Here is a 25,617-nt window from a genome sequence, read left to right as displayed (position 1 = left end):
CTTATATTAGCTTCACTTGTAGGTAACTATGTTTGTAAGAAAATCTTGGAATCTTAATTTGACACTTTCCGGTCTTCGATTAGTCAAATTTTGCACACGCTCTGAATTCTGATGACAATACATGAATAGCTACGAAACGTCATTACAAATCCAATATGGCCTTTTAAGATGGCGGACTGTAGGAAATTCACCCCTATACTATGGATATCCAATGAAAGGCTTTGTTGTCAGGAATACGAAAAAAATAGTCACGTGACTTAAATCCAATATGGCGGACGGCTAAGATGTCGGACAGGCTATTTGAAATGCACCCCATGATTTGGATATCAAATGCATCACTGTTGGCACCGCCTTCAAAGTGATAAGAAGGTAGCACATACGATGTTATTTTTCGCTTTTTAGTTTATTTTTGTGGTTTTGAAGTCGGTTCAATTTTTTTGTTAAAAGATTTTATTTTTCTTTTTTTGTTTGAAAGAGATTCTCTTTCAAACTCATTCTATATTTCCGGATTGGTCCCATTTAATTTTCATGAAAATCGGTTAAGTAATTTTGTGTAAAAATAAAATAACGAAATTGCCCATATTGTACGGGACATTTACTTAATTTCTTTTTTTTTCAAAGAATTTTTAAAATTGGTTAAGAAATGACGAAGTTATGCGGTAAGAAACATTAAAAAACATACGCGTCGAATTAAGAACTTCCTCCTTTTTTTAAGTCGGTTAAAAATACAATGAAGTTAGAAGAAAAAGAAAAAGGAGGTTACATAAGCCACATTCGATGTTTACAACTGGCTGCGGAAACACAAATATTATTTCAGTGCGTTGTCAATGGCGCGATGACAGTGCGGCGACTGAGCTCAGGTTTGGCAATTAGCATAGTTTTAACCTGCCACTTGCGATCCGCGTATATCCTACCTTTTTTTTCTTCTAACATCATTAACAAAATGTATGTAAATAAAAACTCACGTGATGTATGATATCGGTGGCAGCGTAGAAGTTTTCGTGTGGATCCGGTCGTTTCATCAAGTATGGCCGCGGAAACTCTGGGTCGTCGGATATCTCTGTTGACAACAATAACATAGAATTATTCGCAATCCCCAGAATAAATGAGGAAAAATATTATTCCTCATAATGGTATTTACTTCTCGTACAATATAAAGAATATTAAAGGGAACGTTTATTTCAAATAACTTTGGTTGTGTATTTTACCAACGAATTGTGATCGCATATTTCTGGTAGAAGGTGGCGTTGTTTTATTAAGAAACATTTTAAATACGGCAGCTCCTACATTTGTATTTATGTAGGGGTTACTATGATGTATCTAAAATATATTAATATTTATCTCTTGAGCTTTTCATTATTTTTTGATCCAGAAAGAATACAATAGGAAAATTAGGATAACTTTTATTAATAACTTTATAATACATCGTGCTCACTTGGAATAGTTGCAAGCATACTGGCAGAATTTTGACGTTGTCAGGCTGATTTTCTCAAAAAAAAAAATGACCCAGCCCTCCTTGAGTCGAGGCAACTAGCCGCGGTGAAATAATTCGGAGATTTTTTTTTTGACTGTATACCAAACCATCATCATATCAGCCGATGGACTGGATATTTGATTACACACAACAACTGACATATGAAGTATAAGCTTGTAAAGAAAGCTTCTGTTTTTGTTCAATTTAAATAACAAATTACTCGTTTTGAATAAAATATTGCCCTTTCTGCTCCAATTATATGATACGATAGTGTATATTACACTATTATAATACCTAATCTATAAGTAAGTATTAAGTTTCGCGAGTAAAATTAAAGATCTCTAAATTTCAGGGCCCTTTGCAAAATTTAGCTGCACTGTTGCTTTATAATTGGGCTTCTTTTATCCGTGTTATAGTTAGAAGGCGTCATCTGGGTGTCGTTATAGTGAGAAAGGAGCCATCAGCCTAAGTAGATAAAGTCGTAAGTAAAGTGAGTCACGTTTGAAAATACCTAAGACGGGGCAAAGTGAAACTCTACCTAATGGTTCTGGTTACTGAGAAGTGGAATCAAAGTGTTGTAGAAGGGAATTTTAATAAGACACGATTCTGTGATTTTCAATACAGGTAGTGCGGAGAGAAAGTAACAAGCCAGCAGCGAGTACTCTCGAAAGCCTAACGAGTGCGGCGAAGCGTCAAGTAGAGTGCAGCGGGCGAGCTAACTAGAGTCAATTGGCAAGCACTTATCACGAAGATGTTGCATGGAAAAATGGAAAATAAAATCACTTTAATTGTTGAATAGAGAAAATTTTCATTGAAAAGAAAATAAACTATTAAATTACGAAGTTATGGAATGCCCTTGCATCTTCCGTTTTCCTACCACCTACAATATGGGTATCCAGTCAAGAGTGAATGGGCATCTTCTAGGCAAACGCGTTTCATCATAGGCTGCATTACTGCTTATTGTCAAGCATGATTGCTGCCAAGCGCTCGCCTTTAAAATGTTAAAAAACGTGACCAACACAAACTTTGGCAGTAACTGCCCAAAATCTTTCTCTTTACTGGAGTGGACTTATGGTGATAATATTACGTTATTTTTTACACGCTCTATATTAGCTTCACTTGTAATTATGTATGTAAGAAAATCTTGGAATCTTAATTTGACCCACTTCCCGGGTTGATTTCATTGAAAGTTTCTTAATTCTGATTCTGATAATCTTAATTTCTGAATTATTGGTTTATCGGCTCATTCATCGGGTTTATAATTACAATTATTTTGTGGTCGGTGTAGCACTAAATTTTGAATAAATATTTCAATTATTAAAATTTTCTTAATACCTGAATTATTGGTTCATCCACTCATACAATGGGCATCATAATTATGTTTATAATTACAATTATTTTGTAGTCGGTGTAGCACGAAATTTTGAATAAAAATTTTAATTATTAAAATTTTCTTAATACCTGAATGATTGGTTCATCGACTCGTACAATAGGCATTATAATTATGATTATAATTACAATTACTTTGTGGTCGGTATAGCACGAAATTTTGAATAAATATTTTAATTATTAAAATTTTCTTAATACCTGAATTATTGGTTCATCGACTCAAACAATGGGCATATAATTAAGTTAGTAATAGCTTTTATTGAGGTTGAGGTTGGATAGCACGAAATTATCAGTATTTTTTATTAATTAAAATTTTCTTAATACCTGAATGTGGTCCATCGGCTCAAATAAAGGGCATAATAATTATGTTCATAATTATAACTATGTCCATGTAGCACGGAATATTGAGTACATTCAATTAAGTTTCAATTTGGGTGAAAATTATTGCAATACAATGTTCCTAGGAATTAATTACAAAATGTTCCTGGAACAACCTACGTTATTTAAGCTCAAACAGTTTGATGTAAAATCGGTTTAGCGGTGGCACTATAGTCTCTACCTTAATTACTTTATACAAAGTATTGTATACTGGGCTTTAGTAGAGTAAATTGTATACATGCAGAGGCTTGCATAAGGTTTTTAGCTAGGGTACGGTAACAAATTGTAGTAATATATGTCCAAAACGAGTCTTAAGAATAGGCAGAGCATTTTTTAGTCACTGTGTGCAATGAACATGATAACATAGCTAGTGAGCCTCATGTGCCTGTAATTTGGCAACAATACAGACTAGACCAGAGTTCATCAATAGCTCCATCATAGCTACTACTAGATAGAAAGGTAGGTACTCTTGATATAAATGTACGTGCAATACATCTGTATATAAAGAAATACAATTGTGGTATTGTAGGGTAGTGGTATTGTAGGGAGTGATCTCTTATAATAAATTAAATATCACGTGTCTCAAACGGTGAAGGAAAACATCGTGACGAAACCTGCATACCAGAGAATTTTCCCAATGCTTTGCGTGTGTGAAGTCTGCCAATCCACATTGGGTCAGCGTGGTGGACTTGGCCTAACCCCTCTTATACTGAGAGGAGTCTCGAGCTCAGCAGTGAGCTGAATGAGGGTTTATAATGATGAATCTCTTACCACTAATAAGCCACGTTATTTGTTAGTGTCACAGGTTATATTTTATTCCCGTATTCTCAAGAGAACGGGAAAAATGCAGGTTAAACCGCAGGGCGTCGGGCGTTTTAGTACACTATATAAAGGTCTTTACAATCTAATTTAAATTAAAGTAATAAATTTTTGCTATATACCAACTCATCTTTTAACTGCGTTGGTAAACTTATACAAGTTTACCTAATAATTTTGATTTAAATAATTATTACTTCACAAACAGTAAAAACTAACAATGAATTTGTAATTCATGAGGCATGAAAAAACAAAGAAAGGGTTGTTGGAAGCTAAGCTACGGAAAGTGTCGTGTGTGGAGTGTCAATAGAGCATTCAGATTGTGGCATACTTTAATGGTTTCGCCATACAATGAACGAGACGGGACGGAGACGCGACATTGGTGTGAGTTATTGAGATGTATGGACCAAGACCACGGTAGCCAGACGTGCCTAATTTTATAAAGGCTGAATAGTAGTAGGTTCGAATTTGTATGGATGTTTGTTATTCTTTAACGCCGCTACTAATGAAGCAATTTTAGATTTTATTCGGACTTTTCATTCCGGAAAAATCCATGGTTTCCGTGGGATTTGTAAAACTGAACTCCACGCGGTCGAAGTCGCGGGCGTCCGCTAGTAATGTAATATCTTACATCATGTAGCTATATCTGTAACTAGTTAGTATTCAACACCACCTGTACTGGACTTCAAAAGGCCCACCCTCAGTGTTTTGCAAACTAAAACTTAAATTATTCATTTGAAAAAGTACCCTTTATTAGTGCCTAAACAAACGTTGCAAATGTATGTTTTTTTCCCATTGTTTTCGTTTGATCTCGTTATACGGCTGTTGAGCTTTATCCCTTTTTAGGGTTCCGTACAAACAATGAGCACTCGTGGTTTATTTGATTAACGGATGCCTCTGGGCTCAATAAAGCTCACGGTTGCAAAGCTCAGGTGCAGTGAGAGTTGCAATATTGCTTTGCGACCGTAATTTTATTCGAGGTATTCTCTTAATGTTGTACCATTATCGTGTTGATTCAGTTACATTACTAGTACACTATTCAATTATGCGTTGTGAATGGATCTCCTCGTACGTAATTCGGATTGTTAAATTCCAAAAATTTTCATTTACGAGTATGACAGGCTTAGACGAATATGAAATAATAATAAATAACTTGAAAATAGTTAAAAAAACTAAAAAACACGCTTTTAGCACGCACTAAGAATTACAATTGGATTTAGTGATAATTTTGTTTCGTATCCCATTCAGTAAGCCCTTTCATTTGATACCCATATCATGGGGGTGGATTTCAAACAGCCAGTCCGCCATCTTGGGGAGGCAGTTATATTGGATTTGTAATGACGTTTCTTAGCTAGTCATGTATTGTCATCAGAATTAAGAGCGTGTGCAAAATTTCATCCTAATCGAAGACCGGGAAGTGGGTCAAATTAAGATTTCAAGTTTTTTTACACATATAGTTACAAGTGATATTGGGGAGGCCGCCATATTGGATTTGTAATGACGTTTCTTAGCTAGTTATGTATTGTCATCAGAACTCAGAGCGTGTTCAAAATTTCATCCTAATCGAAGACCGAGAAGTGGACCAAATAAAGATTTCAAGATTTTCTTACATATATAGTTGAAGTTTGAAGTTACAAGTGAAGCTAATATAAAGCGTTTAAAAACAGTCCAAAGAAAGCTTGTACTTTATTCTGTATTAGTTAAATATTTTCCTCTAAGTGTGAGTTTACCTCGTCCCCCTCAAAAAACAATAGACAACTTTGTTGGTGAATTTGAGTGCGACATAAGTCCATAGGTATTTGGTCTGAGAGAGCGACAGTATAATATGCAATGCAACAATGAGATTGCACCCACAGAGTAAACCTTAGTGTACATAGTAAACACTGGAAACATTAAAATAACAGCAGTTGTGCTCGGTGCAACGTTTTCGCCATGTATTTACCTACCTGCTGTTGTTATTGATAACAACATGGTAGGTTTAGCGGTTTGTTGTTTAACTTTAGATCATAAAGTCTCGGTTACGATGCTTGGATCGGTCGATAAGAAGCGACCGACCATTTTTGAAACATTGACGGGTTCGGATGAATAAATTGTAGTTAATGAAATAATAAATTCTGTTGAATTGCTTAATTAAGATTTGGGCAAAAATACGTACATTTAAATTTTTTTAGCAATTATGAATTCTAAATATTAGTGATTTTGATTTATTAAAAAAAAAAAAATGGAAATTTCCTACATCTTCCAATCTTTGGATTTGGTGGTTTGGACGATCATCTTTACTAAGGTATTGTATTGTGTACCTAACTGTTCAGCCAGTTCTATTTATAGAAACTACAGTAGTAAATTGACACCTTTGTGAAAACGTAAATGAATGTCAAGATGGGAGAAATGCTTTGTAAAGTTATTTAGAGCGATACAGATATTATAAAATCCATGCGACATTGAAACCCGTTTATCATTTATTAAAATTTACGTTATTGCTGATGCTCTTTCAGTTTAACACACCAACGCATCAGCAATCCAAAATCTTTTCCTTTTTCAAAATTAAATTTTTTTAGGTTTTTCAGTCACGAAAGAAATTTTTGTTCTACAGTAAACTTTTGTTAAAAACCTGTGAAAAAATTTGTACAAACTCACTTAGATATCCAAACCTAATCCATTTTCCAAAAGTAAAAAGATTGAGATGAACGTAAGATAGTGAGTGTATTAAATTACCTCATTAGGGGAAAATATACCTCTGCCACTTACTGGTACATGACAGGCTTATGATGAGATGATGTTGGTTCAGTAAACTCAGTAGTCAGTGTGGTGTTGGAGGCGAATGTTACGTATACCGTGGACTGCCAAACGTGCAAATGTATCAATTCTTTCACAGCTTCGAATAAAAACACGTCTCTCAACAATCTGCTTACAGCGCATCCTGTGTTATTTTGGACATATCACACGAAGTAGATCCCCAACCCGATGGTCGGATCTTCTCAAGTAAACAGGAGCCCGCACCTTTTACAGTGCTGTCCAAATGGCCAGCGACCGTACTCGATGGAGGAGCATTGTATACCGAAAGATGACTCACCAAGGTGGTCACGATCCTCAGTCATGAGGGAGCGACTGGAGAGAGAGATGTACTCAGTACTCACCGTTGTATTCGTTCTGATCACAGAGGTCCCGTTTGTCACGCCGTCCGAGTGTCTCGCGCCAGATGTTGTAAGGTTCGCGGTAGTCTTCATCGACAACAGCAGGGCTGCTAACAATAGCAAATATCAATAAGTTAATCTCTAGTTTTTGTTTCTCTCAACCTAATTGTTTGAATTGGCTGCCTGGGACAAGTTAATTTAGTAATTTAAACTGCTGTGAGTGTTCTTATTAATTTATTTATTTACCCTTTTTAACCGTCTTCAAAATACGGTACAAGTTCTCAATTTGACGAGTATGTATTTTTGAAATTTGGAAAATTTTCAATTTTGAAAATTCTTTTTGGTTTGAAACAATATAATTCCAGATTCGTCCCAATTTATTTTCATGACAATCGGTTAAGTAGTTTTGTGTTAAAATCAAAATAACTGAAATACGGTTTTGAAGTTGGTTTCATTTATAAGTTAATGAGAACATTTTAATAAATACATAAATGAAGAACTCTTGACTTTTTTAATTTTCACCAAATCATTACCTGTAAATAATTTATAAGGCGGGCTTACAGACGTTTGCTGGATCAGCTATTAATAATATAATAATGGTATTTACCGCATCATATGTATCGGTGGGCAGTTAGCCAGAGCCAAAGCGAGTCGCGGTGCACTTCGATTATTCCTAGCGTTGGAGTTTCTTCGTGAGGGGCAAAATGGTTTCTTCAACATATTCGGAATTCTGCGCCGAGTACGTTTAGAAACCAGTACAGCTATAGCCGCAATGAATGCCCCTCCTCCCACCACAGCGCCGCAGGCAAGCCCTACTGACACTCTGAGGGAGGAGTTCCGTTTCTTCCTGGAATTCGGGTGTCCGGATTGGTAGTACTCGTCCAAAAACTCTGCCGAGGTGTTCAATACCGTTGGAACTACAATAAAAAATACTTAACATTAATTATTTAATAATTTTTAAAAACAACAAATAACTTAATTTTGAGTAAATTTCGATAGGAATATTTGTGTTTAAGTTTGTACAGATCCGTTTAGCTGCTCTGGATCTTTCTGTATGCCAAATTTAATATAAATCCGTTCAGCCATTCTAGCGTAGTTAATAAATAAATATAAATATTCGCATTGCAATAAGATTGTTTGATAGTCTACCAGTTTTTTTAAACAAAGTGATTACCATTATAATGAAAAGAGTTTAATTAATAACATCGTGGCAACTAAGCACATAATATGGTTATGGTTTATTATTTAAAAAAATCACCACGGTGAATAAATAACCCGTAATGACATGACATGACAACGTCAAACCATCAAAACATTTATTTTCTGAAATATTATTGAAAATACTAATAAATAATATAATAGAAAAGCAAAAACGCTTGCACTGTGCTTTAAAATTATAATAGAAGCGGTCACACTAATTTTGCTTGCGATTGACCGGCTGGCGAGCGAGGGCTGTTGTCTGCAACGGTTGATGTGAATGTGAACGGCCCGGCCTGTAACTACACCTCAGAATACAGAAAATTCTGTATTCTGAGAACTACACTATGCGACGGATTTGTTGAATGACTAATCTACTTCTACTAATGAAATAGTAAAACTTTCATATTCATATGCAGATAAATTATTGGTTACCATTGATGTGATTGTGGTTTGGATATTTCTATAATCCATTAATCTACTGAGTTCGTGACATTCGGAGCCCCGGTCGCAGTTGACAAGACGCGATGCGCGGGCTCCATGGCAACGCTTCAAGGAAAATTCGGGATCCTGCATTGATCTAAGAAGTTAGCTCTATGGGATCTTGTGCATTAATGAACTTTTTTATATTTATTTATTTTTAAGTTTTAAAGGTTTTAAGTAATTGTAAACATATTTTGTAAGTAAGTTTTATTTTTATGGATATATGTTATAATGGCAGTGGCAATACGGATAGTGGAAGTCAACCTTCTACTTCGTTGGTGCGTTGCTCCTTATGCAGTGAGCCTCGGTTTTTTAAAGGAAAGCGGGGTCTGAAAGTACATTTTGGTAAAATTCATAAAAACCAAAATGTACTTTCTAGTCCCATACTCACCACCTCGGATAATTTCCCGATTAAAATTCCCTTTTGGCAGAAATTATCAGATTTGAAAAATTCCATTCCGGTCTTAAAAAGAGTTCCGCGAGGCGCGAGACCCTCCGTAGCGCGAAATTTAGCCCATTGTATAGGTCTCGTGACTCGCGAAAACTCAAAAGAAGCATGGGAGCAACTACTCACCTTCTCTTACAGGATTTTACACGTAACAAGAGATAATTCTTCTCATAAAACCCTTACGGCCAAAATTAAACAAAACTGTAATTCTACTTCTTTTTCGTTTAATCACCTTTCTGACCCCAAATTTTTTCCGCGCCGCAAGAACTCACTTTTTAATTATGTAGAGTCAAAGTTAAGAGAAGGTGATATAAGAGGAGCATCTAGACTCCTCTTCAGCAACGACGTGGTGGCGTCTTACTCTTCAGATACACTTGCGGGTCTGCAGAGTAAGCATCCTATGCCAAAGGATGACCTTTCCTTCCCGGATCCGCCCGATACTGACATGGAATTTCTCAGTATCACAGCCAAGGACGTGTCTACAGCCGTCTGGTCTTTCCAAAGCGGTTCGGCTGGTGGTCTTGATGGCTTAACCCCCCAGCACTTAAAAGACCTTCTAGGTCCAAGCGCTGGTGAGGCCGGTGAAGCACTTTTGAGGGAGTTGACGGCTTTAGCAAACCTTATGCTCGCCGGCACTGTGGACGAGTCCATCTTTGACATTTTGTATGGTGCAAACCTCTGCGCTTTACAAAAGAAAGACGGAGGTATTCGTCCCATTGCCGTCGGGTGTACTTTTAGGCGTATGGTAGCCAAAATTTGCTGCAGACAATACAACGACATACTAAAAGAAAAATTTCAGCCCCTCCAACTTGGTTTTGGCTCCAAAGGAGGCTGTGAGGCTGCCATACATGCCTTATCAACGTTCCTTGGCTGTGGCGAAGGTGATGTGATCCTTAAGGTTGACCTCAGGAATGCTTTTAATTCTGTCAACAGGGACACTCTGCTGACTCAAGCAAAATTAGAGACCCCCAAAATTTTTAAATTTCTTTGGCAATGTTACAGGTACCCCACAAAATTACTCTATAAAGACAAACTTTTGGAATCTGCAGTAGGATGTCAGCAGGGTGACCCCCTCGGACCAGTTATTTTCAGCCTCGCGATACACCCTATAATTCGGCAGCTAAATTCAAAATTAAACATGTGGTATTTAGATGATGGGACTTTAGGAGGTGATTTAGACACAATTATTAAAGACCTGACCTTTTTAAAAAATGAATTTCAATCAATTGGTTTAGAACTAAACTTCAACAAATGTGAAGTCTTTTTTAGCGATAAAATAGACCAATTTTCGGCAATATCAAAATTCAACGTCTTAACACCCAATATTAAAATTTTAAATAAATCGAACCTGCGCCTCCTTGGGTCCCCAATTTTCGACAACGGGTTTGATTCTTTTATAGAGGAAAAGATTCAAAATTTTCATGAAGTTTCAGACAGATTATTGGAAATTACTATACAATCTGCATTTACTATTATTCGATATTGTCTTTTCGTCCCCAAATTTACGCATTGTATAAGATCAACCCATTTTTGGAAAAACTTACCAGCTTTGGCACACATTGACAATATTTTGCAAAATTCTCTATGTAAAATTTTAAATGTGGCCTTGAATGACCGAGTGTGGCTACAGGCGACTTTACCAGTACGCTTGGGCGGCATTGGCATTCGCAAAATTTCTGACGTTAGCTTACCAGCTTTCTTGTCCTCGGTCCACGCCACGGAGGAATTAACCAGGAAAATTTTAGCATCCACACTGGTTAATTTTGAAGTGTCGTATAAGACCGAGGCCATGAATGCTTGGAAAACAGCTTGTCCGAGCACTGATTTACCAAAAAATTTATTTTCCCAGAGACAGTGGGATGAGCCGCTCTGCAGACTGGTAAGAGAGGAACTCATTAGTACCTCCTCCAACGCTGCGGAGCGTGCCCGTTTGCTGGCTGTGGGAGAATGGGAATCGGGACTTTGGCTACAAGCAATTCCTTCGTCCAGCACTGGTACCTTGCTGGACGACACAACATTCCGTATCGCCACCTGCCTTCGCTTAGGCGCTCCGTGTGTTTCTCCGCATCGCTGTATCTGTGGAGAGCTAGTCGATATACTCGGACACCACGGTCTTTCTTGCAGTAGGAGTACTGGCCGTATTCCGCGGCACGCTAGCCTGAACGACATCATACGTCGTGCTCTTGTCACCGCCGGCGTGCCAGCCGTTTTGGAACCTAACGGTTTGGCGCGTGACGATGGTAAGAGACCAGACGGCATGTCTCTGATGCCATGGAAGATGGGTAGGCCTTTGGTGTGGGACGCGACTTGCGTAGACACCCTTGCGCCTTCACATCTTCCTGGTACGATGGGATGTGCAGGCGCTGCTGCTGCATCAGCAGAGACCCTCAAGCGGCGCAAATATAGCAATCTCGTCGGAGATTACATATTTGAGCCGTTTGCGGTCGAAACACTAGGACCGTGGGGTCCGAGTACACGCTTTCTTTACAAAGAAATTGCAAAGCGTTTAATCGACACCTCCCGTGACCAGAAGGCTGGCCTATATTTAGGCCAAAGAATTAGTATTGCCATACAACGTGGCAATACTGCCAGCCTTCTGGGCACTTTACCTATGATCGTCGATTCGGACGAATTCTACGACGCCTGAGCCTTTAGATATAGTTTAAATTTAGTATATTTTCTTTTTAATTTTTATAATATGTAGTTATAGATATTTAGGTACGTAGTTTTAATATTATTTTTATAAACTCGTATATCGGGTGACTTAAACTAACATTTCATTAATTAACTTTAAAAACAACATAATTTAATGTATAATATTCAATAAATACCTTCGAAACCCGTAACTAAGTACTAAGTAACTTGATACCTACTGATGAATGACACCTGCGTATATATTCTACCTACCTTTAGCCTACGCTGATGGTGTACCTTTCTATTGGTGCAAGAATTATGAGTGGTTAAGCCGTGAGTGTAACAAACAGACAAACAAATTCACTTTCGCATTTATAACCGCCCGCGGCTTCGTTCGCCTTTAGACCTCCTAAATCCGGCCCTCTCGCAAAATCCCTTCTGTGGACGGCTACCTATGAATTATATCCCTGGCAATTTTCAACTTTGTACGTCAAGCGGTTTTCGACATGTTGTGATGACTTTTCACATTTATATATTCAGAAATATAATTTAAATATCAGTTTTCGACATGTTGTAATGAATGACCTTTCGCATTTATATAGTCAGAAATATAATTTAAATATGGATTGGTAATGAGAAAGAGTTATAGCCTGTTGAATGAATTAAAACATTCCCCGTCTTGATTTAAGACAAAGCGAAGGTTGAATAGGTGTCGAGCGCAGTGCCTATTGTTGGTCCACAAAGCTGTGGATTCAAGTTCTGAGAGTTTTGTCCCAAGAGACGCTCATTAAATAATCGTTCCGTTAGATTTCCTGCAGATTGCGAGCACTATCAACTTCGCTAGAAATTGATCGTGTTTGTTGAGTAGATATTCAATTGACCAGTATCAGGTCATCTCTTTCCAGATATAAATCCGGGTGGGTACGAGGCTATGCCTCTTTGCCCAGGTATTTTATAAGAATTTTTGTAACAATGTATAGCTATTTCATAGCTTTTATCGCGGCGACCGAATCGAGAAATTCCGTAACGAAAATAAACCTAACACCCAAGCCGTGCATTTCGACGTTATCTTAACGACTCAACTGGACAAGTGGTGTGAAACTTATTAAACCAGAGTTCGATTCGAGCTCAACATAACGACATTTTTTATTTTTTTTTATTTATTTAATCTTTTATTATTCATTATTTTCTAAAGAAAAATCGAGAAAGAGTAAAAATGAAATCTACGGCGTAAAACGCTTGAATAGAAGGTGCTTATAACTCTGGAGCGTTAATTTATTGGCAAATATGATTTTATTATTTATTTATTAGTTCCTAATTATCATCATCATCATCATTAACGGAAGATGCACGTCCACTGCTGGACATAGGCCTATTGCATAGACTTCCAAACAACAGTCTTGATCCGCCATCATCCAACACTCCTTACAACCGGCATGATGTCCTCGGTACTGCCTTTAATTTAATTATAGCTTCAAATTTTGAATTTACCTATATATCTATTAGTTTGTTCGTTGTAGCCCAGCCCATATATAATTAATTTAATTCTTTCCGATCTAGTTATATTTAGCAATGGATGAATGGTTTTATAAAGCTGTGACTACCATGTATATTTGTTTTACAAATATTTTGGATTTCTGTTGGAAATTACTCTAGTTGTACGTATAACGTTGCTATGTGGACGATCTTTAGTTTCAGTCGATTGAATGAAGGGAAGGATTCTCCTTAGGTTGAGACAAAGCGAGGTAATGAATAGGCGTCTTGTGCAAAGCTATTGTTGGTTTACAAAGGAGTTGGAGCCATGTTGTGCGTTCTTGAACTGTGATATCAGTTGTTAGAATGGGGTAGATGTCTGTAGTTTTATAAGGAAAGAGAAATCGATTTATAGGATTTTTTTTTATATTATTACGCTTTAAAGAAAAAAGGAACAATATTTTTTGTGTCGTCAGAAAAAAATAACCCTAAATTTTACCTTAAAATGTTTAAATAAGTTTACTAATATCTTACATGCAACTAACAGATGCCTCGTGATTAAATGAATATGTTATTAAGGCAAGAGTTGCAATAGATTTATAGGATTAATTTTTATATTTATTGATGCTTTAAAGAAAAAGAAACAATATTGTTTGTGTCGTCAGAAAAAATTACCTCTAAATTTAACTAATATTATAAAGCTGAAGAGTTTGTTTGTTTTTTGTTTGTTTGAACGCGCTAATCTCAGGAACTACTCGTTCGATTTGAAAAATTCTTTCAGTGTTAGATAGCACATTTATCGAGGCAGGCTAAAGGCTATATATTATTCCCATATTCCTACGGGAACGGGAACCACGCGGGTGAAGTCGCGCAGCGTGAGCTAGTGTTTAAATAAATTTACTAATAACTCTAATCTTACATGCAACTAACAGATGCCTCGTTGTTTCACCTGCGTGATTCTATACCCGATTAAATGCATTTGTTATTTGGTGAAGATGTAAATTTCTATTGGTAAAAGACTTTTCAAAATCGCTTTAGTAGATTTAGAGATTTCCGCTACAACCTCACAAACCTCTTTATAATATTAGTATAGATGAAATGAAAAACAGGTTCCTTAAGCAAGCTTAAAATACTGCTGAAATAATAATTTAGAATAACATACATTTTAAAAAACCAATGAATAAAACAACTAAATAAATTAAAGAGCATTTAACTCTAACGTTCTATATTAGGTTTGTTACCTCGCTAAGTATTTTTAGATTTGTGGTAGATGGCTGTAATTTAGTCTCGTAAGTACGGAGGAAAACAGTGTCGTCTTGACTCATTAGGACAAAGCAAGCTAATGAATAGGCGTCGTGAGCAGAGCTAGTTGCTGGTTTACAAAGGACTCGGTAGCTGAGTTAAGAAGATTGTATATGGTTAAACTGCCTGTGTAGTTACAACTACTACTTTACTTTAAAACCACGCTGTTGAGCTATTGCTTACGGTCTTATATATAGTATATAGCCAGGGATCCGTAGTGCATTTTTAACAACTGATTGCTATCAAGTTAATTTTTCGTGAGTAGCTTCATCTCGATGATACGATCAACTTTTTTATTAACGAAAACTTTTGATTCTGGTAGCTGAGTTACCAGGAAATGAAAATTTCTGATCGTCAGAACGAGATAATGTACCACGTAATTTGTAGGGCTTTGTGGTTGTTAAGTTGTAGAACTATTAATTAATCAACGTTAAACATCTGGTTAGTAACAACTTTTGATAAACTACTCTCCTCCCAAGTTGGATCAATAACGAGGTTATTAAAAGTTGTTACTAACCACAATGTCCTACAAATTGCGTGGTACACTATCTCGTTCCGGCGCTCAGAATTATTCATTTCTTGGTAACTCAGCTAGCTACTAGAATCAAGTATTTTCGTAAATAATAAAGTTGACAGTCCCATCGAGATGAAGCTAGTCACGAAAAAATAATTTGATAGTAATCAGTTGTAAAATGTTCTACGGATTCCGGACGAATAGCAGATGCCCAGAGATATCAGTCATAACCTATGTTTAACAAACAAAAGCCTGTTTTATTAAATAATATCATCTATATAAAATATACCTTTTTAATAACTTCTTATTTATTGACCTAATAGCATAAAGTAGATTGTATACAATTAGAAATTAGCAAAGTATCAAGTGACTCTTGGCATCTACTCAAAACAAAACTGGCTCCAAGCCATACCCCTCACCTCACTCGCCTTAGTTTAGGCTTAGCCCAAGTTTTATTAGTTTGACACACTAACTAACGAATTTCTCTGGCTTTAGCAATTCAGCTTCGTATATGTGCCAATTAATAACAATTAACACTCCCTTAATCAGTTTTCCTTTATAACTGTCTTAATTAAAGGGAAAGCTTGTTTCTCTCTAAAAACATTGTGACAAATAAACTATTATAATCGCATATATTTATACGTAGGTGTATATAATTTTGGTATATTTTTAAATTGTGTTTATGTTTTTCATATTTCTTTTTCTCTTTTCGTGTGTACCCTTCCCTATGTATGATTATTTATTTTTTCCGCAATTTGTAGGATGCCTGGCTTGCTTGTTAGCGATAAGGTCGCCTTGTACATACTTAATTAATTTTTTTATATTCATTTTATAATTTTCGGTGTATAATAAAGAGTATTTTCTTTCATTTCATTTCATTATATACTACACATAATATTAATTTATAGGAACTTACTATACAAATGTTCAGTATAAATCTCATTTCAATACCAAAAGTTCACAGTTCAAGTTCAATTGGAACTAAACTGTACGAAACTTGCTAGATAATTTAGTTTTCAGTGATATTATAAGTGTACTTATGTACGTGCAGGTGGATGCGATGCATACGAAAATCGAACAACTATCATGGACAGTTCAACTTTGGAGTTTCTCAGAACTGTCAAGCAAAACCCAATTGCTTGTATGGAAGTGCATTGAATACTCCGATTTAATTAAATTCTCTAACTAGTTTCGGGTATATTTTAAGTTATCAGTTTCATTAGAAATTTCTAACTTCAATATATATTGAGTGCCAAATTATTAAGTAGGTACTGTGCTTTCATTTCGCCGTATTTTGAAGATGATTCTAAAAAAATTTCATACGGAAAGTAAATTATGAACTAATTTTTATTCAAATTATCATCATCATCATCAGCTGATAGACTTCCACTGCTGGACATAGGCCTCTTGCATACTTGCATAGACTTCCAAGCACAATGATCTTTTTGACTATGATTCTAATGGAATAATCTAGTAAAATGCAAGATTTTTAGTACGGTTTTCACTTCTGTATAGTTTTAAAAAGTGGGCTCAATTTCGGACATCTGCTTTGCAGCATAAACGGCTGTATCTTTTGTTTACGTTGGCTTAGACGTTTGACTTTTTCACAGCTTCAAAGGACAGTGGACTTGAGTATTTGATTTCAATTTTTTCAATTTCATTTCAGCTTGATATCTCCACGAGTTCTTGAGAAAAAAAAGTCTGTCTTATCAGACAGACAGATGGATAACAAAGGGTTGTGTTTCTTCCTTTCGAGGTACCTACTGAACCTGATTGGTTTGAAATTTTCTTAACTGGTATTTCCAAGTCGCTAACTTGCACATTTATAGCGTTGGGATTGAAGTAATAGTCTTAATAGAAGGTGTTAGATTGTCCATGACCGAGGCTTTACCTTCGTAGCATTTTACGTGTAGGGAGCCATTTAAAATTTCTAATTCCACTCGCTTCTTACTAATTGATTTTAGCATTCAATCACAGACATTTTACACGCAGCATTGTGTATACCTGCAATCTTCCTGCAATATATCAAAATTCACAAACAAAAACGGAATAGATAAATCGTTCAATGTTTTTTACACCTGCAAAACATTTTGTGTTCAAAGTAAAATATTCGGGGCTATTAAAAACGGGGCACATTGCGTTACGTACTTTTAAACTGTGAAACAGCTTTGGCATTCTTTTTTTCTTCGGTACGCGGTTATTGTGTGTTTTGCGTGATTGTACGGATCGAAAGGTTGTTACGAGTTTATGTTTGTGTAAGCTATTCAAACAACACTTGTGTTTTGCAAGTCCAATTAGATTTTTGTGAACACATATCGGCATTCACGAACAGAGTTTTGTGTTAAGGTCTAGTAACGGATTGATAGATTTCTTGATAACAATACGGTGTATTTTCTGAATAAATGTCCATTGTATTTAAATTTTAATCAAAATAGTTTTTTGAGTTATGAAGTGATAACATAATATTTTTTCACACGCCGAAATTAATAACCGCTGTCCATCATATACGCTTTTAAGAAAATTTTATACGTGAAAGGCTTTTATAAATACGGTGAACTTTATTATAAAATTCACACGTTCAAATTATACAAACATTTATTATTATTATTTATTTGATTATGCCAAAATATGATAATACTCATCAAGAAGTTATAGATCTTTGCTATTTGTAAAATAGCTAATTTGGTCGGTGTTCTTAAAATTAAAATTGATAACGGTAAAAATATCTGCCCCTCTAGCCAAGTGGCAAGTCGCATACATTTTTTTAGTTTTCGAAGCGTTAGCGATCGTAGAAAGAAAATTGACGTGCCACTTGGCTACTGAGGCTGTTTCTTTTACCTATATCACTTCACTTTCATACTATAAATAATAAATCTATGTAATCGATAAAAATTATAAACAACAATGCAAGGAAACGAGTGACAATTTGTAATTATCTATTTATGTAACTATAGAAAGGGAACACACCCTTGTCATTCGTAATTAAAGAGCTATTGTGATTCTAATGCGAAGGCCTAATTAGAGACTATCACTTGAAGGACTGCGCGGGGGTTAAATGAGGATGTCCGTTTAGTTACCTTTAGTTAAAAAATAAAAGCAACCTCTTATTATTTTAAGTAACCAGCTGACGCTGCGCGGTTTCACCCGCGTGGTTTCGATTCCCGTAAGAATACGGGAATAATATATAGCCTATAGCCTTCCTCGATAAATGGGCTATCTAACACTGAACGAATTTTCCAAATCGGACCAGTAGCGCCTTTAATCAAACAAACAAACAAACTCTTCAGCTTTATAATATGAAATATAGATAAGCACGTAAGGAAGATTGCAACCGTTGAAATGTCGTAACGTCTTCATAAACATAATTAAAGATAACATTCGTAAAGTTGTTTTAATAATCGTTAGCCTAATCTTGTTTTAGATGCACATTTAGAATTGAATCCTAAACCTTTTTGTCGATTAATATAAATTTTACGAACGCCAAATACTTTTTATAAGCTGTACGGATTTCACTGCGTTCCTCTAAGTTCTCTGAGGAATTTTCCCTTATAATTCGTTTGAACAAAATATTTGATTTGTTAGACTGTTTCGTGCTCATCTCTAAATCTGGGGTGAGGGTTTTCGTAAATTCATGTGTTTATTTGGTTCACGTGAAACGAGACGGGAGAAATTCCAAATTATTTTCTTCATTTTTCGGTGTTTCTTATTTATGATGTTTCATTTTGTTAACATTGTCTGGTGGTCTATACATGACCCATTCGATTTAAGTCACTAGCGTAGTCATTTAAGAGTAATTGATAATGGTAATCACTTTAATTATAAATTGGTTGACTGTTAAACAATAAAACTTTTTGTTAAGTTATAAAATGACTCACCTGACGCGAAAGTGATTTCGCTGATAAGAATCCATTCGTGTTGAAATTTTAATTTCAACATGATGTGCTTTGCTGTACGATTCTCCAAGTTGACATGGACATTACGTGCATGTTCTGACACCTTGTCTTGCTTAGGTTCGTAAGATAGATAGTCCTCTTGCCAGCGTTCACCTTCAAGGGAGAAGTATACCTCCGCTTCCTTGAAGAGCTGGAAGAAATATGTATAATTTATATATAATAAACTTTTTCACAAAAATATCGATATCAGTATACCAACCATTAAGTTTACAACTCCAAAAAATATCGATATCAGTATACCGATCATTAAGTTTATAAGTTTAAAAAGATATCGATATCGGTATAACGGACATTAAGTTTAAAAGTTAAAAAATATCGATATCAGTATACCGACCATTAACTTTACGAATTAAAAAAAATATATATCAGTACCATTAAGTTTATGTCAGTATTGTTAATATGATATTAAGACATATGTGTTCATAAAAATATGTTACCATTATTTAGCATAATTCGCAGCAAATACAAAAAGTGACCATAATATAGTACCTAATATAGACCAACAAAAAAAATTTACCTGAACATCTTTCGTGAACATGTTGTTAGTATGAATATCCATGTGATGGAACACTCTACCATCGCTAAAGTTGAATGTTATTTCAACTTCGTCCTCTAACAACATTGATTTATTCCATCCCACCCAGCGAGTTCCTAGAAATAGAGATTTTGTTTTAATAACCCAAATCGTAAATCATACGCACAACTTTGTCGTTGTTTCACCAACCTCTAGTATCTAAAGGATCCGGTAACTCGAAGTCATTGGGGCCGATGAATGAATCGGTCATTTGGCCAAGGCCGTCTATCATTTTCCCTTTGCGCATGATTCCATCGTAGGATAGGTCTTCGAAACGTGCACCGCCCGTCATTTCCTGCATGTCTCCACCTTGCGGTGCCGAGTACGCAATAAGAGCCTCTGTACAAACAGTGTTAAAATGAATACGCCGCCAAACTGGCGGGATCAATCGCCATGCTTTTAATATGACACACGACAAACAAAGCATGTGAGGGGTATCACTCGCAAAGGCGTCTTCGCACAGCATTGTGTCCCGGGACGTCGCCAGCAATTTAACGTTACGCTTGTTGTACCTACGTTTCCAGCGGCAGCCGTAGACTTCGACTCTCAAGCACGTTGTCCTAGGGTGAGAAGCGTGAGGGAAAAATCGCACTTTCGAAGCGATGAATGGAGCTTCCAAAGTTGTTTTGCGTGCAGTGTATGTATTCACGTTCCCTGGTATAAGCTGTAAGGAGATTTCAAATACATATCCGTTTTTTATATAAAAAAAAATGGGTTTTTCAATATTTTGCTCATACAAGGTTAGATGTAGTTTTACAAATACATGATGTCTAACAATACAATTAAAATTATTTAATCCTAAAAATCAGGGAAAGAATATGCATTTTTTTTAACTTTCAATAAATTTTAACTATAAAATAAAGTTAGATTGGCGATGTTTCTAAATATTAACGTTATGGAAAAAGTTGGCGTATTTTCTCACAAGAAATATAAAAGAAATAGAAAAGAGAATGCGCTCTCTATCGCTTCATGTACTGTCAGTTACATAGAGAAAAGAATATAAATAAATTAAATAGCAAAGGTATTTACAGTACAATATAAGGATTTTACAGTACTTTGTTCAGAGAAATATTTCGTAAATTAAGAGCTGTACGTAACGTAAAGGCTGTACGTAACCATCAAAAAGTATTGAATCGAAAAAGTCGTTTCTTGTTTTGTTATTGTTAGGAGTTTTGCTTTCACAACAAAAGTTGTGTTTATGAAAAGAACGTGATTACAAAAGAAAACTTACGCGACTGCCGTTGAAGTCTTTATATTTGACCCATCGATTGAGTGTATCACGCCAATACTCCAAGGCGTAACTCTCAGCAAACTCCACTCCAATCGAGTTGGCGAACCTGCCTTGAGACTCCGTCGCGGTGATAAGATATTCGTCGTGCAAATCTATTTCCAGGAATTGGCGGCTCCGAGGCGTGACCAGTCCGTTGGGGCACCAAGCTCCGCCGCGTATTTCAGTCCTTATCCTGTTTGGGTATAATAAAAAAGTCTTGAAATACACCTAGAATGTGAATTTTAAATTTAACGGTATGTTACCACTAATAGGGTAGTTGACTCATATAAAATTTAATACAAACAATATTAATTTCGCATAGTACACCGAATAAGGGCCCAAAATATACCAATATTAATTAATCCTCAATAGCTCAACGGTAAGAGCGGTCGGACTCATCACCTAGGGGTGATGGTTCGATCCCCGCCCCGTTGATCTATAGTCGTACCCACTCCTAGCACAGTCTTTCCCGACTAGTTGACGGGGAATGGGAATATTGGTCATACTATAAAATATATGGCAAATATAAAAAAAAAAAAATAATAAAAGTTCAAAAATTGATTAAAAAATCATGTATATTTTAAAAATTTCCAAACGTGAAAAACGCTGTCGTCCATTTTGTGACGTCACAATGTTACTTGATGTACTAAACGTCAAACTAATTGATGACTAATATTTTTGTCAAACGCTCAGTTTGTAAGGAATTTGTTGTTTGACGTCATGAAACAGTTGAATTATAGACCATCATGGCCGACAGGCGTCTGGGCTTGTATATTTAATAACATACTTAAAAACTAAATTCTTGTAATCACATCTCAATAGAAATATGAAAAATATTTTTTCAATCTAGTGGATTATGAACTATTTAAGACCATTTAAAAAAAGTCTCAACTAGCCTATTATGAGCATAATTAATTATACGCGTAAGACGTTCCTCAAAATCGTACTTGAAGTTGAAGCAACTTGAGTCATACTTGAGATCGTATTTGTGATGTTACATTACGATATTTACCACTGCACTCAAGTACGTGCTCTTGGGTTGAGGAACGTCTACTAATTAGCAAGGGCTTAATATGATAGTACTTGGTGTGTATATTCATAATCATATTATATGCGGCAACTCTAACGCGGGATGTTAAATTTTGTAGCGGATGTTTTTGTATGTTAAGCATGTTCTAGAGGTTAGTAGGTACTTACTACTAATCTCTAGGTGACTATCAGCCAGTTTCTTGATGAAAAGCTAAAGTAACAGTAGAAGTAGATGTAACTGTCATTGCAATGAAGAAACTGGCCGTAAATCTGCATTTTATGAAAGTAAAAACTTAAAAATACGCTATAGAAAAAAATTTAGCTTGCTGATCTATTTTATTTTATTTTATGAAATAACTTTAGCTTGTAACTAACTATAATTAATGGTCTAGAGCTCTGTAAACCAATCCAGTAAATGTATGGAGTCTTAAAAAACTATACATAGGAAAGATACCTAGGTAGTTTAACATAGAATTCTATTAAAATTCATGAAATTGCTGCATTCCCGGTATATTATGATACAGTAAGTAGAAACACAGCCGGTTGAGAGCATAAGTAAATAAAATTAGCGCCATAATCTCTGTGAGCAACTGAGCAGTCTGCAGAGTTTGTTACTTCGTTTGAGAGAGGGATTCAAACTGACGTCTGCGGTTGTTTAATTTGCAATACATACAGCAATATTATCAAAGGTAAAATATGGACAAAGAGAATCAAATATTTAATTAAAACAGACAAATAGTTGCTGACTTTTGACCTCATAGCAAAATAACTTAGAGACAAGATGTTGGCACATCTCACTTTGTTATCTTTGTAGGTTCAAGGCCCATAAGGCTTAGTAGGATCACAGTCGCACCGAATTCATATGAAAATTTAATTTTCTGTTACTGAATTTCTCTAACGAGCGCTGAGTTGAGCTCTATTGTCTCGTGTCGAGCTTATGCGGGCTTACGACCCGAATGTGAAACCCCCTGTTAATTGTTTGAGCTAAGTATGAGCATTTTGTGGTCCCCGGATTCACAATTATTGTTACAACTCCGCTGTATCATGGTACGTTGTTGTTGTCAGACAATGGCCATTTAAATTCCTAATATTGATTTCGTGGCAATTTGCTTTGAGCATATTATACCGATTTAGATCGAATAAAGCACTTAGTGTTTATGTAAATTACTACGAGAATGTTTTGGGTTCGTGAGTAATGAATGGTAAGGAGATGACAATGTAATTGTTATCCGACTATGGGGAAGTCAAGAGAGATTTTAACATTCTACGAGTAGATATGTATGATTTAGGCCTATGTATTTTACGCTCTTTCCCGCCTAAACTATTCATCCGATTTTAAACCGACTTTAAAAAAAGGAGTTTCACAATTTGACACTTATGTTTTTTTTTATTTTTGATTCTTTGTTGTCATTAATAAGCAGTTTTGAAAATTATTTTTTTGGTTGAAAGAGTATACGAATACTTCTACATTGGTCCCATTAATTTTTCACGAAGATCGTAGTTTTGTGTTACAATCAAAATTCTAAAGGTATGCAGGTTTCCTCACGATGTTTTCCTTCAACGTTTGAGACACGTGATATTTTATTTCCTAAAATGCACACAACTGAATAGTTGGCGGTGCATGCCCCGGACGGTATTCGAGCATACGTCCTCCGAATCAAAGGCAGAGATCATACCCACTGGTATATCACGTCTCTTCAATAGCGCGCGCCATCAATAGCTACTAATCCATCAGCAAAATTACCTTGAACTAAGCGGTGACACGCTCTGGTCGTAGCTGGAACTGGCTGTGAGAGATTCGTTTGAGATCATGCCATTTTCCATCCCCAACGGTACTTCACAGCTGCCCACCTCCGCTGTAAACAAAATATGAAGTAAATATATTGAAATATATAGCCTTTTACCTTACTGAGATACTAATACATATGTTATCTAGTATTCTGACAAACAACCATTACGAGTATTAATACAACTGACTCGTTAGTCTAACAGTCTAGTCGGTAGCCTATGTGTCTTTGAACTACGAGGTCATAGATTCGAGTCCTAGGTCGGGTATATATAAGGTCCTATAATGGTACTGAGTTTCTCTTTCTTCTAACATTTTTATTTGATTTGGGAAGTTAAATGATGTGAGCCAATTCTCCATGTTTAAGTCATCATAATCATCATTATCAGCCGATGGACGCCCACTGCTGGACATAAGCCTTTTGCATGGACTTCCAAACAAAACGGTCTCGAGCTGCGAGCATCCAGCGGCTCCCTGCAACCCGCTTGATGCCCTCGGTCCACCTAGTAGGGGGCGATCAACACTGCGCTTTCCCGTGCGGGGTCGCCATTCCAGTACCTTAGGACTCCAACGTCCATGTTTAAGTATGGCATCTAATTATGGAGATTGGTCTGTGGCGGTTTTGGTAGGTTTCAAGGGTCCAGAACCTCAACAGTTCAAGTATAAACCGTATTTTTTCAATACTTTCCTTGGCATAATATGAGAAATCATATCCGCAATAGCCAGTCACTTAGCTTAGCCACTTATTTGAAACATTATTTCCTACGATATCCCGTAGAAAATATTAAAAATACGAAATCGAAATCGTCTTTATCTTTCTATCTAAATAATTGTATTAGAAAGAGCGAGACAGTGACAAATCCCAACTGTGCTGTGAACCTAGAATCTACCAGTTACAAAGCATCGGACGCAATATCGGCATCGGGGATGTCAATTATTGAACCATTAAACCTAAACTACTAACAATATACCAGTTTACAATAGTCAATTATAGGCTTTAGGCGTTAATGATCTAACTATTTGCCATGACATATGAAGCTTGTAGCTTAGTAGCAGGTAAATTACTAATTGGTTAATAATGTTAACAGTTCAATACGGTAAGGCTGTCAATTGTGTACTATTTATTTCTTTATGTTATTGTAGGTAATAATCCTGTAGGTGACAAATAAATGAGAAATTCGTAATGAAGTTTTTTGTCTTATATAATATTACAATCAATTAATCAATTTACTTATATATTTGCAGATATTTGCATTATATATACAGGTGGTCGGAAAGACGTAAAGACGTAAAGTTACAAAGACGTAAAGTTTGCGGAGTTGTAGTAGTAATCTTCGGATATAAAATATTCTTTAGCACTAGAAAGTCATATTATTGGTGAGTGTCATAGGATATATCATATCCCCGTATTCTCACGGGAGCAGGAACTACGCGATTGAAACTGCGAGACGTCGGCTAGTGTTATAAAGGCTGGCGCTTGACTTTGTCAATCAAAGAACACATAAAACGCAAAAGCTTTGGCTAAAATCTCGCCTGATAGTAAGCGATGATGAAGGTGCTTGCTAAGAAGATGCATAATCACTCTTGACTTGAAGATACACAGATTGATGTAAGCTGGAAGGGTATTTCGCATCTTAATGTGCTTAATATAATAAAATAAAATAATAATTTCAATTCAACCTTCGAAGTTGGCTGCAGAAAAACGAAGCGCACTGTTGCTCTTAGACGACGCTTATAAAAAGTTATAAAAAATTTGTTTCTCG

The 25,617-nt window shown here is 36.0% G+C and overlaps 1 protein-coding gene across 1 annotated transcript in view; it reads right to left on the bottom strand.

The window, feature by feature from the left end:
• The window catches only part of LOC112050910 (epithelial discoidin domain-containing receptor 1-like), a gene marked incomplete in the record, with an annotated part of 206,879 nt that overhangs the window by 51,012 nt on the left and 130,250 nt on the right, over positions 1-25,617 (bottom strand). Inside the window, 9 exon segments of the mRNA XM_052890627.1 lie at positions 966-1,060; positions 7,195-7,301; positions 7,799-8,108; positions 19,118-19,325; positions 19,713-19,846; positions 19,920-20,108; positions 20,286-20,433; positions 21,001-21,232; positions 23,813-23,924. Coding sequence (XP_052746587.1) covers positions 966-1,060; positions 7,195-7,301; positions 7,799-8,108; positions 19,118-19,325; positions 19,713-19,846; positions 19,920-20,108; positions 20,286-20,433; positions 21,001-21,232; positions 23,813-23,924 — 1,535 coding nt within the window.

The sequence above is a fragment of the Bicyclus anynana genome, chromosome Z (genome assembly GCF_947172395.1).
Source record: "Bicyclus anynana chromosome Z, ilBicAnyn1.1, whole genome shotgun sequence".
Lineage (NCBI taxonomy): Eukaryota > Metazoa > Arthropoda > Insecta > Lepidoptera > Nymphalidae > Bicyclus > Bicyclus anynana.
The sequence above is the reverse complement of the archived record's forward strand: the minus strand, read 5'-3'. Positions and strand labels throughout refer to the sequence as shown.